The sequence below is a fragment of the Schistocerca americana genome, chromosome 2 (assembly GCF_021461395.2).
Source record: "Schistocerca americana isolate TAMUIC-IGC-003095 chromosome 2, iqSchAmer2.1, whole genome shotgun sequence".
NCBI lineage: Eukaryota > Metazoa > Arthropoda > Insecta > Orthoptera > Acrididae > Schistocerca > Schistocerca americana.
The window spans coordinates 591,707,138-591,722,615 of NC_060120.1; the positions used below are offsets into that span (position 1 = coordinate 591,707,138).

The window sequence follows — 15,478 nt, forward strand, 5'->3', positions numbered from 1 at the left end:
AGAGGTGAATATAGGTTAAAAGGCAAAGTGAAGAAAAGTGACCTAGTTAGGATTCCATCCCACATGTTCTACCTCTAGACTACCACACCAAATGTGAATCAGAATGTACATGCTGTGTTCTCATAGCATTTCAGGACTTGACTTTAACTCATCATATTTCAGACAGTGTATAATAAATATGAGTAGGTTATATATACAAATCTTCCTTGAGAATCAGTGTATTTATTAGGCAAAATTGCATCAAAATCCCTACAGCAATTGCTGAGATTAGCATGCATGTACAGATGGTCACAAGCAAGCGATTTTAATCCATGAGAGAGAGAGAGAGAGAGAGGAGATAAAAAATAAAATATATTTTTTTTTGCTATGCGATTGTTCTCAAATAATGAATTATTGCTTAAATATAATGGATTATTTCAAAATGTAATTTTCATACCACAGTCTGATGATGATGTGGTTATCATTTTGTTATTGATCACATTTATTATGATACTTCAAAGTTCAGTAATTCCATGATCGTGGCCAGAGAATATGGAGTGAACTGGTGTTTGGCTAAAACAATCACCATTGATGTATGATTTTCAGTTTAGATATTGTGTCACAATGTAACATACATTAAACAAAGTGAATCCACTGGATTTTCATGAAACATACACCACTGGGATGTCTTATGTTATGCACAGTCTGTGTCTACCTGTCTGTTGATGTTGAGCACATCCAGTCTGCCATTGCTGCTTGTCATCTACAGTGCTGACTCACCCTCGGCCACTGTTGCTGTTTGATAACTTGTTGCTCTTAGTGTTGTTTCTACATGATTACTGCTTACTGCATCTCCTGGTCATGTCACGTAAAAGTTGATGATAGTAAAATGCAGGCTGCCAACTGGTTGATCTTCTTACAGATTCAGCTTATGTTCCTTGAAATTGTAATGCACATGAATCTTCTGTATTTCCTTTTCACATGCAATTTTTTGTTAAATTCTTCTTGAGAACCATTTATAGTTGCTTCAATGTATTTAAAAAGTTCCATATAATTCCTGTTTGATGTCGAAAGTCATTTGATAAGGCTAATGGCATATTTGTTTCTTGTTGATTCACTTCACAACAGCTTGTTGATTAATGTTGTCAAGAAAAATTCACTTTTGTTTCTTCTTTGTAGGTGATAATAGACATCTGAAAATTGTATTCAGTTCTAGTATATAGCTCTTAATAACCTTTTGATGCAACAATTAAACATTATATCACTTTGAAATTTTATATATTCACAAAGCACATCATGTAATCACAGTTTTTCAGTGTTCATGCCAATTAATCTCGTAATTCAGTAGAAATGAGATGTAAAGACCAGTATTCAGTTGTATTATTGAAGTTATCAAACAACCTCCTGTTTCTTTTATTTAGTACAGTTGGCTATCCTTGTTCACTGCACTAAAGCATTCACACATGCAATGACATTGTTTCCACTCAGTAACTGAAATATCAATTTCTGAAGTCAAGTAAGTCACATTTTTAAATTTTTCATGAGATGTGAATAACCGTATACTGTCACTTATATGTATTATTATGGTTTCACGGGAATTATTTGAAACTGAAAGTGACTTTATTGTGCTTTCATTGAAAGAGAAATAATCAACTTAATGTACATCATTTTGCTTTTTGTTGATTTCAAAGATTATTAACTTATTGGTTTCAACAACTGACAGACAATACAAACACATTATTTTCTTTTTTTATGAATCAGTTTTACAAACACTTAAATATATATTGCCATGATATGACAAAAAAGCACCAACTATTATTAACAACAGTAACAGTTAACTGTGGATTAGCTATGACTTTAGCCCATCACTGGCCAAGAAAGCAATTTTTCATTGAATGATCACATTGCAGCAGGCACATATTCAATGACTGTTTTCACATCTTCCATCTTTTGTATGTCCATCCTTTTGGCAGGAGATTTCTGAGACAACGACCATTTACTATTGTGACAAAATACAACACCTACAGCCATCCCTAGGATGTTATTTTATTTTGTTTGCAACTAGTTTCAATGCTTCAGTTCATCATCTTCAAGCTATTGTTGATGTGGTATGGATTGATATGATTTCTATATGTATCACATCAGTTTCCAGCATTCCTGAATACACAGATAATGCATCAGCACTCCAACCATCAACTGCCAACTAAGTTGATATTGGCAGCTGATGGTTGGAGTACTAACACATTATGTGCTTATCTTGTACTGCTGGCAACATTTTCATTTCAGCCTCATCTTACACTTTCCACCTTCTAATACCATGTCACCATCACAACACCCCCACAACGACCCCATTAAGTTTTATTTACATTCCCTCTGCAAACATGCCTTCGCCCTAGCCAGGTTACGCTCCCATATTTTATTTTCTCAGGCTTGTCTGATATTTGTCGTTACCCTCAAAGGCCTCACACTTAAAGTTCCCATCCCTGGCTGCAACCCTTCTTTCCATCAGTCCCTATACCAGTTCCAAACTGAACAATCCATTGCCCTCACCCACCTAATCCTTCACCTACACATCAACTCAGCCAATGAACACACCCATCAACTCCTATCCTTAATAAAAGTCCTCAATCTTTCCTCTCCCACATCCACACTGGCTGTTCAGGGCATCCTCCTACAGGCCAACCGCAAATTAGAACAGCATGCCACCCTCCACCTTAAAAAACTATCCAATCTCCTGGTTTCCCACCTCCGGAAAGGCAACTCACTCACCCTTCACAACCCTTCCAGCAAACCTCAACCTCCTCTCATTGCACACAGACCCAGTCTCTCCCATCTACTCAATCTCCCACTTCCAGCTCCACTCCCTCCAAAACCTCAAAATTCCAATCAACACAATCTGGAAGCACAACACCCTAATTCAGTAGTTAACCTTTCCTCCAAACCTCTCTCCCAATCCGAAACCTCTGTCCTTTCCAAAGGCCTCACCTTCAGCCCCACTCCCAGATTCAACCAAACAGCCCTCGTCAAAGATTTACTGTCCTACACTCATACTCTCTGCTGGAAATATCACTTTGCCACGAAGAAAAATGATCCTAATCCTACTCCGAATGATCCAACTCCCCAAGACACTATCCAAATTGAACCCTGCCTGGAACAGTTCCGTCCTCCGTCACAGTGGGACCCACCTCCTCTTCCTCAAAATCACCCTCTCCAAACGTTCCAGGAATTTCTGACTTGCAGCCTTGCCTCTCAATCCTTCTTAAAAACCTTAATCCTACTCCCAACATCACCACTGCTGAAGCCCAAGCTATCCGTGATCTGAAGGCTGACCGTTCCATTGTCATTGTTCCGGCAGACAAGGGTTCCACGACCGTGGTACTTGATCGTCGGGAGTATGTGGCTGAGGGACTGCGTCAGCTTTCAGACAACACCACATACAAAGTTTGCCAAGGTAATCCCATTCCTGATGTCCAGGCAGAGCTTCAAGGAATCCTCAGAACCTTAGGCCCCCTACAAAACCTTTCACCTGACTCCATCAACCTCCTGACCCCACCGACACCCCGCACCCCTACCTTCTACCTTCTTCCTAATATTCACAAACCCAATCATCCCGGCTGTCCCATTGTAGCTGGTTACCAAGCCCCCACAGAACGTATTTCTGCCTACGTAGATCAACACCTTCAACCCATTACATGCAGTCTCCCATCCTTCATCAAAGACACCAACCACTTTCACGAACGCCTGGAATCCTTACCCAGTCTGTTACCGCCGGAAACCATCCTTGTAACCATTGATGCCACTTCTTTATACACAAATATTCCGCACATCCAGGGCCTCACTGCAATGGAGCACTTCCTTTCACGCCGATCACCTGCCACCCTACCTAAAACCTCTTTCCTCATTACATTAGCCAGCTTCATCCTGACCCACAACTTCTTCACTTTTGAAGGCCAGACATACCAACAATTAAAGGGAACAGCCATGGGTACCAGGATGGCCCCCTCGTATGCCAACCTATTCATGGGTCGCTTAGAGGAAGCCTTCTTGGTCACCCAGGCCTGCCAACCCAAAGTTTGGTACAGATTTATTGATGACATCTTCATGATCTGGACACACAGTGAAGAAGAACTCAAGAATTTCCTCTCCAACCTCAACTCCTTTGGTTCCATCAGATTCACCTGGTCCTACTCCAAATCCCATGCCACTTTCCTTGACGTTGACCTCCATCTTTCCGATGGCCAGCTTCACACGTCCGTCCACATCAAACCCACCAACAAGCAACAGTACCTCCATTATGACAGCTGCCACCCATTCCACATCAAACGGTCCCTTCCCTACAGCCTAGGTCTTCATGGCAAATGAATCTGCTCCAGTCCGGAATCCCTGAACCAGTACACCAACAACCTGAAAACAGCTTTCGCATCCCGCAACTACCCTCCCAACCTGGTACAGAAGCAAATAACCAGAGCCACTTCCTCATCCCCTCAAACCCAGAACCTCCCACAGAAGAACGACAAAAGTGCCCCACTTGTGACAGGATACTTTCCTGGACTGGATCAGACGCTGAATGTGGCTCTCCAGCAGGGATACGACTTCCTCAAATCCTGCCCTGAAATGAGATCCATCCTTCATGAAATCCTCCCCACTCCACCAAGAGTGTCTTTCCGCCGTCCACCTAACCTTTGTAACCTGTTAGTTCATCCCTATGAAATCCCCAATCCACCTTCCCTACCCTCTGGCTCCTATCCTTGTAACCGCCTCCGGTGTAAAACCTGTCCCATGCACCCTCCCACCACCACCTACTCCAGTCCTGTAACCCGGAAGATGTACATGATCAAAGGCAGAGCCACATGTGAAAGCACCCACGTGATTTACCAACTAACCTGCCTACACTGCGATGCATTCTATGTGGGAATGACCAGCAACAAACTGTCCATTCGCATGAATGGACACAGGCAGACAGTGCTTGTTGGTAATGAGGATCACCCTGTGGCTAAACATGCCTTGGTGCATGGCCAGCACATCTTGGCACAGTGTTACACCATCCGGGTTATCTGGATACTTCCCACCAACACCAACCTATCCGAACTCCGGAGATGGGAACTTGCTCTTCAATATATCCTCTCTTCCCGTTACCCACCAGGCCTCAATCTCCGCTAATTTCAAGTTGCCGCCACTCATACCTCACCTGTCATTCAACATCATCTTTGCCTCTGCACTTCCGCCTCGACTGACATCTCTGCCCAAACTCTTTGTCTTTAAATATGTCTGCTTGTGTCTGTCTATGTGTGGATGGATATGTGTGTGTGTGCGAGTGTATACCCGTCCTTTTTTCCCCCTAAGGTAAGTCTTTCCGCTCCCAGGATTGGAATGACTCCTTACCCCCTCACTTAAAACCCACTTCCTTTCATCTTTCCCTCTCCTTCCCTCTTTCCTGATGAGGCAACAGTTTGTTGTGAAAGCTTGAATTTTGTGTGTATGTATGTGTCTGTTTGTGTTTCTATTGACCTGCCAGCACTTTCGTATGGTAAGTCACATCATCTTTGTTTTTTTATATATATATATATATATATATATATATATATATATATATATATATATAGGGATCATAGCAACCCATACCGCATCAACAACAGCCTGAAGATGACACATTGAAGTGTTGAAACTGGTTGCAACAAAATAAAACAAATCATAAGGACAGTTGTAGGTGTTTTACTTTGTCAAAATCTTCCATCTTCATTCTGAAAATAGGTAAGTTGAATAGGCCTTGCATCACTATCCATTAGTCCTGGAATGATGGCCTCATGCGCTTTTCTTAAACAAAAAGTATGTCTTGCTATCCTGTCAATGTACAGAAGCCCAACCACCTCTCTTATTTCAAAGTACTGTATTTCTATGAAGCTGTTGAGAATAAAGAATATTTTTTAATCACATTGTTCTCTCATGTTTCACATGAAACAGCACTTTTTCTAGAATATGTGGTCCACTCTTTGACAAAATCTAGTATTATTAATTAATTGTTAATAATAGTATTATTGATTATACTGTCACATTTGTTTTTCTGGCTACTATTAGTTTCATATTTTCATGCAGTTGTAAATGCAATCATGAGTGTTTTTAATTATTATTTTCCTCTTATATTGTCTGAAGCCATGATCACAAGGAAGGAGTGAGTGGGCACTCTCTGGAAATTTGTGTATTGAGTATTCCTTCTTGAATCATCCCCATTAATATGCTTATAAATGTCTGATTTTTGTTCTTGCTGACACCAACATTGTAAAACTAAAGGATTACAATCACACTCCTACTGAAATCATTTTTTGTGCAATCAGAAATGAGAGATGCTGGTTCATTAGCACCTTTATTTTGTAGATCCTTTTGATCCTAGTACATGGTGCAGGACTCAGCTTTCAAATTGTGTTCTGAAACTGTACACCCACAGTTGGTACAACTAGAATATAGAATGGGAAGCAGAACATTTTGCATAAAATAAAATAAAATATGGAACATTGGCACTTATAAACAGTTTGAGTTCAGGCTCTTCACATTTTCAACAGACATCTACTTGGGGTCTGCCAAAGCAATAATTAAAATTATTCTGATAATAATTGTAATAAACATCACACTTTACTTTACAATCTGCATATTTCTCATTGATCATACTGTGAGTAAATTACATATACAAGACATTCATAAATTTGTCTCTGAGTGTACATCTAGGAACACCTTCTTGCAAACTAGTTTCCATTCACTTTCATGCATTACATGATAAAGAAACATTACATCTCTGCCCTTTTCGCCACATTCTGGATAAAATTTCAGAGGATGCCTCTGTTTTGCTTCACAAAGTCACATCGCTGTAAGTCCTGGGTGTATTTGACAAGAAGATCAATAAATTCTCCCAAAATATCATTACATTAAAATATGTCAGTAGAAGCACAACATTCCAGTTTGCACCTGAAAGGATATTAATAGGCAAAAGGTAGTGTTGCATATAAAGATCAATATTACCCCTATTTATATCTCTTGCATTTCATACTACTGTTCTAAGTAGGATTAATATGTACCTACATAATTCTCTAACTGCTTTCCCTGGGACATAATCTCCTTTGTGATTTTGAAAAGGCAATCCTTTTGTAGTAGCTGCTGTTACCTTTTTTTATCGTAGTATGCATTGTTATTCTTCCTTTTTGGAGCCATAGTAATATTTCAACATCTCCTCAAATCAAAGAGAATGAGTGCTAATGGTGACTACTGATGCAACAAGAAAGAAGAAGAAAAAGTTTGTCAACAACTGTAGATTACAATCAACAGTTTCTGCACAGATGTAAGCAATGCATGTTGAAATGAAATAAATCAGTGTCATATCTGCTTTCAGCAATGAACAGTGTAAAATGCACCTCCATTTCTATCATTTCTAGTACCATGATATGTTTCATTTCAGCACCAGATGATTGGCTATAGACTTAAATGTGATATTCAGTGAAAAAGTGAAATTTGAAATTTTGATTTATGTGGTTTCAGCAGTTGATGATTCAACTGTCTTCCAAACGTAATGAAATAATCCCCAGTTTTGATAAAATGAATTGTAGAGAAATTATTCTTCAGTATTCTTGTAGCAAAATTCTTCTTCATTATTTGAATTTTATATTTAAATTTTTGATTCAATCTTCTTTCCTCCTAGATTGGTATGTTACAACAGAGCTGCCACTTGAGAGGATATGTGCTGAACAAAACCATAGTTAATTCTTGTGGTAAAATTTGCCACATGGGAGGGCTCTGGCTTGCAAATTCATGAAATAGTTTTTATGTGTATTAATTCAGTTTTAATCTTGAAGTATTACTTATTATTCCACACTTGTAAAATAAATTCCCCCTGGATTGTATAAAGAAGAACATTTTTTACGTATGAACCTGTACAAACAAACGTTTAGTATAAAAGTATTCTCAAGACTCTAAAAAATAATCTGCTCATATCTTACAAAATGTTTTCATAATTCTATTGTTGGATATTCTTCATTGGAAAACCTGAAGATTGCTTATTCTGAGGGACACCTTATGCAGTTTATTTGGAGTTGGAAGCTAGGTGCCATACTTGTTGTGACGTAAAGGCATCTAGTGGCAAACTCTAACCACTGCATGCCACCCAAGGGGGACTTCAATCAGATAATAATACAACACAAATATGTGTTAACATATAATATCATATTGATAACAGTACATGATGCAAGAATATATTGTTTAATGTGCATAAACTTTAACATAATGTTAGAAAACAGCATGTTTACTCATTTATAGATTATGAGGGTACCACACAGAAAACTTTGCACTTTTTAAAAAAAAAAAAAAAAAAAAAAAAAAAAAAAAAGTTGTTATATTAACTTAAGTATGTTGTTAAATTAACCTAATTATGTCATGTATTGGAAAACTCGACTCGTTCCACATCATTACGAAATATCGTATTCATGATCCATGGAACTAGTATTAATCTAATCTAACTCTTATTGGAAAAATCTCTAACTTACCTATGAAAAGTTCTGTTGCCTCATATGACAGAGAATTGACCTATTTTTAAGTAATGTGAGAAGCTGAATTCCTAATGAGTAGTTAGAAGGAAATTTAATTTATTCTGAAGTAATAAAACTTACACAGTTGGTTGAGCTATCCTCCATAGATGCAGTTCAGCTCTCACCCCTGTAATAATTCACCATTCATGACAGTGACACTACTGAGAAATGTACTTCCTATAATAGATGAGAGAGAGAGGAGGTGAGAGTTGTGAAATTAGTTTTTGTGGAAAAAAGTTTTTGTATCTTCCAGGACACAAAACTAATGGAGTTGCATCCTAAGATTTGCATAAACTTTGATCATATTGTAAATATAAATAATTTCGCAAGACATTCTTGGCTCCGTAATCGAAGTAAATCCAGTAAACAACAGACTAATGACAATTTCCATGAAATGTGCAAATAAAATGTACTGTTTAATTAACGCACACATGCCTATCAACCAGGAGAATAAAACAAATCCAGAAAAAGTAAATAAGTCATGGGAAGTGTTAGAGAATACAGTCTCCAAAATTCCTCAAAATTATGTAAAGATTTTAATGGGTGATTTTAATGCACAGTTAGGGAAAGAGAGAAAATTTAGAAAAACGGTCGGTGATTTCCCTGCACATAAATGGACCAATCAAAATGGAAAGAGGCTGGTAGAATTTTGCAGAAATTTCAATCTCAAAATTATGTCAAGTCATTTTAAGAAAAAACCTTCAAAACAAAAGACATGGCGATCACCTAACAAGGGCATAGGTCAATTCCAAATTGACCATATTGCAATCTCGTATCCATGTCACAAAGAAATTTTAAATGTTCAAGTTCGTAAAGGCGCCAATATTGACTCAGACCATTACTTAACCCATGTGAAACTAAAGCTAAAACCCCAAAATTTCAACAAAAGGACACCATTAATCCCCAAATTTGACACCAGTAAAATTCAACCATCATTATTAGCAGACGAATTTGACAAAACAAGTGCACAAAATTGGGAACAACTCAAACACAAGATTATCAAAACAGCTCAAGATCAAATTCCTTTACGAAAACACAAGAAACATGCTTGGTGGAATGAAAACTGTGATCATGCAATCAAAGCCAGACAAGAGACATTTAAAGCATGGAATAGCAACAAGACAGAAGACACATATGATACATTCCTGACAACTAGAAAAGACACTTCAAAACTAATTAGACAAACAAAAAGACAATATGAGAATAGTCAACTCTTAGAAATTGAAGAAGATTTTCAGAAATACAATACCAGAAATTTTTATAAAACTTTTAAAACCAAAATAAAGGGGTACCAACCCCAGAATCTTTGCTTCAAGAAGGAAAATGGACAGTTGGCTCTTAACAACCAAGAAAATTGCAAAGAACTTTCTAAATATTTTAAGAATCTTCTAAATTGCCCCGAGCCCACAGAAAGATTTCCACCAAAAATTCCCCAACAATGCAATCCAGTTTCACTTGCACCAAATGAAGAGGAAATCATTAAAGAAATTCATAGGTTGAAAAACAACAAAGCATCTGGTGAAGATGGAATTGTTGCAGAACTTTTAAAGGCAGCTGGTCCAAAAACCGTTAAAGAAATTACTTCAATCATGCAAAACATTTGGCAAACTGAAAAAATTCCTGATGAATGGAAAACCGCCTTGATTCACCCACTTCATAAGAAGGGAGACAAAACTGATGTTAATAATTACAGAGGAATTTCTCTTCTTCCAGTCACATACAACATCCTCTCTCAATGTCTTCTGAACCGAGCACAACAACAACTTGAATGGAAAATTGGCGAATATCAAGCAGGTTTCAGGCCAAATAGATCTTGCCCAGAACAGATTTTAGTCCTCAAACTAATTTTCAGACATCAAAAAATTTACAGTAAAAAACTAGTTTGTACTTTTGTAGATTTTAGAAAGGCTTATGACTCAGTGGATCGTGAATCTCTTTTCCAAATTGTGAAAGAACAAGGCCTGGATCCTAAAACCACGGCAATTATCAGAGACACGCTAACTGGTACAAAATCAAAAGTAAAGTTCAGAGGAGAAATTTCAGAATCCTTTGAAATAAAAACAGGCGTGAGGCAAGGTGATGGACTCTCTCCGTTGCTATTGAACTGCGTTCTAGAAAAAGTAATACAAGAGTGGCGCGAACGAAAATTGGAGTTCAAAATTGACCAACCAGTGAAATTAGGACGAACAAATATTCGAATAGACTGTTTGGCCTTTGCAGACGACTTGGTTATTCTAACGCAGGACATCCAAATTGCTCAGAAACAAATAGAAATTCTTAAAGAAACAGCAGAAAGAGTAGGTCTCCAAATCTCATTTGAAAAAACGCAGTATATGACTAGCAACAAACTGGCACCCAAACTTTTGGAAACTAAGTATGGAAAAATCAAAAGAGTTTCGCAATTCAAATACTTAGGTGAAACAATCTCAGAGACTGGTCTAGAAAAAATTGGAAATGAAATTCGTTGTCAAAAGATGGAGACAGCTTTTAGACTTACAAAAGACATCTACAACAAAAAATGTCTCTCAAGGTACTCTAAATTGAGACATTACAACACGGTCATAAAACCAGAGTGCCTTTATGGGGCTGAAACGCTAATTTTAAACAGAAAAAAGGACATTCAAGAAATCCAAAAAAGAGAAAGAAAAGTAATCAGAAAAATTCTAGGTCCAAAATATACTGAAGAAGGAACATACAGGCTAATAGCAAATAGTGAAATTCAACAATACACCACCATATATTCGGATATGAAAAAACGCAGATTAAAATTTTATGGGCATATTAAAAGAATGGATGCTACCAGACTAACTAAACAAGTAGTGGAATTCTACGAAAATCGAAGCAAAGCTAAATTTGAGACAATAAAATGGATTGCTGCTATAAAAGAGGACATGAAAGAGGCAGATATAAAACAAGATGAAATTCAAGACAGAAAATTATTTGGGCAAAAAATTCATGACTGGGTAGTTGGTCAAGCTGAAAAACCAAAGAAAACTGGAACCACATGGTCTGATGAAAGGAAAAGAGCTCATTCCGAGAGAATGAAAACAATTTGGGCAGAGAGAAAGTCTAAAAGAAAATAACTGAATGCCCCGTGATTGTACTTCGCGTGGTCCAGTAGGGCCCAAACGTGAATAATAATAATGAGATTTAGTGTTACTGTGGAAGAAAAAATCTTATAGTAGTTTATATAACATGTAAGTTGCTAAATCAAGATATACTCATAAGTAATGATTGAGTTTTTTTGTGTAAACATTTATTGCCACTCAATTTATGTTGAAAAGGATTTTGTATGAGATCAGTCAGAGTAATTGAGTAAATACATATCACAGTGATAGAGAAGAAGTAGCAAAAATTCAGAATTCTGATTGTTTCCTACTGTCAGCATCTCTGGGAGACTAAGTTTGAAGAGTTGCATAACACTGAGAAGCTGCAAAAAATACTGGTTCTCTAAATGATAGTAAAGCAGTGTCACAAGGAATTCAGGAGAGGTCATGTACATTAATAATTATTTACTATATACTGTAAAAATCTCAGATGGGCTGCATAAAAATGTGAAAATAGTATCCAGAGAAAATGAGCCAAATGTGTCTATCAGAATTTTATCAAAAAGAGCAAAGGTAAATAATGATAATATTGTTGGTGGAGTGAGTACTAAAGCAAGAACATATTCCGGGGCAAAAACATAACTCATACAAATATAAATGTAAAGGTACATAACATTATAGTTAAGTTCACAAATACTAACAACTGCAGTTTCAGTATTTCTTCAAAAGGAGTCTATAGTTTGTTCTTCATAGAAAGTGTTTTTTGTTCACAGGCCTCTTCAAACAAGCTATATCACAAAGTGGATGTGCAATCAATCCTTGGGCATTTAAAAAAAATATTACAGATCGGACATTCCGTTATGTTTCATATTTGGGATATGAAGCAAATAACACTTCAGATCTAATGAATTTTCTGATGAATGTTGAAGCAGAAGAACTGGTAAAATACAAGTCTGTGGGTGTCTCTGAAGAGGTAATGACAAGAGATCTCTTTTTTTCTATACTTGAAATTTACTCCACTCTAAATCCATAGAGAGGAGTTTGCTTTTAATCAGTATTAATTTTCATAGTATAGAACATATGTCAGTTATAACAATAATGAGCTGGAGTAATTTCCACTGCAGTTCCTCAGCTTTATTTCCCTGAACACAATGGGTGCACTACCTTATAAATCAATTGATTTTATTTGTTTTTAGTCAGCAGATTTATTCAGATTGTTATGGTGGTTCAGGCATCCCAAGCTAGAGTATAAACTTAACTTAAACTTGTACATGTTAACAGCAGTATTTGTTATAACATAATGGTGTAGTAATATACACATGAGCAATTAAACTAGTGACATGAAACTTCCTGGCAGATTAAAATTGTGTGCCGGACCGAGACTCGAACTCGGGACCTTTGCCTTTCGCGGGAAGTGCTCTACCAACTGAGCTACCCAAGCACGACTCACACTCATCCTCACAGCTTTATATCTGCCAGTACCTCGTCTCCTACCTTCCAAACTTTACAGAAGCTCTCCTGTGAACCTTGCAGAACTAGCACTCCTTAAAGAAAGGACAGTGTGGAGACATGGCTTATCCACAGCCTGGGGGATGTTTCCAGAATGAGATTTTCACTCTGCAGCAGAGTGTACAGTCATATGAATCTTCCTGGCAGATTAAAACTGTGTTCCGGATTGAGACTCGAACTTGAAACCTTTGCCTTTTGCAGGCAAGTGCTCTACTAACTGAGCTGCCCAAGCACGACTCACGCCCTGTCCTCACAGCTTTACTTCTGCCAATACCTCGTCTCCTACCTCCAAACTTTACAGAAGCTCTCCTGCGAACTTTGCAGAACTACTACTCCTTAAAGAAAGGATATTGTGGAGATGTGGCTTAGCCACAGCCTGGGGGATGTTTCCAGGATGAGATTTTCAATACTGGACAACAACTAAGTTCAAGTCTTGGTCCGGCACACAGTTTTAATCTGCCAGAAGTTTCATATCAGTGCACACTCCGCTGCAGAGTGAAAATCTCATTCTGGAAACTAGTGACGATTGAAATGTTTGAACGGGAACACTGCTGTCACTACCTCGTATGGAAAAGACTGGCTTGTTCCATGACTGGAGTGTCAGGTGCTGGTGTGAAAGTCACGTACAGAATGGGCAACATACACAGTTTTCAAGAATCTCATTTTGGCCTGATCGCAAGTGCCCAATTCATAGGGATGCTCTGCCATCAAAGTAATGCTCCCTAGCTTTCCAGTTGCTCTTGTGTAAAGAATGTACTGTGAGAACCTTGATTTGGGAAAGCAGATGCTGCATGATTCATCCCCAGTGGGCAGCAATATGTTGTCACTTTTGATTGTTGTAGATTGTAACAATAGATGGATCAAGTGGAACAAATTCAATACTGGACAACAACTAATGGTCAGCAAACAAACCAGAAGGACCTAGAAGGAGGCAGAGGAGGAGGAGGAGGAGGAGTGACAGGGAAAATAAATTCTCTTTTGCACTGTGCCAACTTCCTTCATTGATGTCGACTGAGTGCACACTTTCAGTTGGCCATTTTGCAGAGGATGATGGAGCAAAAGCTTGTATTTACTTCCAGCGCATTGGCTGCTGTGACAAGCCCCCTATATCACGTGGCTGCTTTCAGAGGTAGCCCTGCCTTCAATGGAGCGGGAAATGCCTGTGACAGGACTCGAGTAGGTGCTAGTGAGAAGATGTATGAGATAGGTCTTGCATTGATGTCTATTGCAGGAATATGAGCCATGAAATAAAGAGTTGGAACAGGCATGAAGTAAGGACAGACAAGGATATTGTGTAGGTTGGGCAAATGGAGGAATACCATGGTGGGAATGGTTGGGAGGATAGGGGAACGATATTTTTCATTTCAGGACATGATAGGAGGTAGCTGAAATCCTGGTGGTGAATGTGAGTCAGTTGCTCCAGTCCTGGACAGTACTGAGTCATGACAAGGAATGCTCCATGGGAGTGTGGTGACTAGTGAGATAAGGCATGGGAGATCAGTTTCCAGACAAGTTGGCATATCTGGAGAGGGACTGCTTGTCACTACAGATGTTATGACTACGGTTGGCTAGGCTACATGCAAGGGACTTCTTGATGGAGACTGGATGACAGTTGTTGAAGTGGAAGTCTTGATAATGGTTAGTAGGTTTGAGATGGACAGAGGTACTGATGCAGCTATCCTTTGGGTAGAGGTTGACATCAAGGAAGTTGGCTTGTTGGGCTGATGGGGACCAGGTGACACTAAGGTGGAGAAAATGTCAAAGCTCTGGAGGAATGTTGATAGAGTGACATCACCCATGGTCTAGATCATGAAGGCGTCATCAGTAAATCTGAACCAGGTAAGAAGTTGAGGATTCTGGTCAGTTAGAGAGGTTTCCTCTTCATGGACCATGAGTCAGTTACCATAGAATGGCATACACAGGTACTCATTGCTGTACCATGGATTTGTTTGAGGTGATATCTTCATAGGAAAAATAATTGTGGTTGAATGTATAGCTGGTCATAGTGACCAGGAAGGTGGTTGTAGGCTTGAAGTCAATCAAGAGTTGGGAAAGGAAGTAATCAATAATGAGAAGGCCATAGGTACTGGGGATGTTGCTGCGAGAGGAGGTGGCATCAACAATGAGAAGTGAGTTGTAGGTGGTAAAGGAATGGAAATTATGGAGAGTTGGTGAAGAAGCTGGTTGAAATTTTTTTATATACAATGGTAGGTTGCAGGCTGAAGGTGTTGGTCCAGAGATTAGGGGCACAGTAACCGGTCACAATGTAGTGTCCTGGGTGATTTTGTGAACTTTTGGAAGCATGCAGAAGATAGGAATACAGGGAGTGGAGGAGAGAGAGAAAGGAGGAGAGAGAGAGAGAGAGAGAGAGAGAGA

The 15,478-nt window shown here is 38.5% G+C and overlaps 1 protein-coding gene across 2 annotated transcripts in view; it reads left to right on the forward strand.

The window, feature by feature from the left end:
• LOC124596021 (esterase FE4-like) overlaps positions 1–15,478 on the forward strand; it is a 150,332-nt gene that overhangs the window by 94,841 nt on the left and 40,013 nt on the right. For both annotated transcript variants that reach the window (XM_047134980.1, XM_047134979.1), the window contains exon 6: positions 12,367–12,566. In XM_047134980.1, the coding sequence (XP_046990936.1) occupies positions 12,367–12,566 (200 nt within the window). The remainder of the gene's footprint in view (positions 1–12,366; positions 12,567–15,478) is intronic.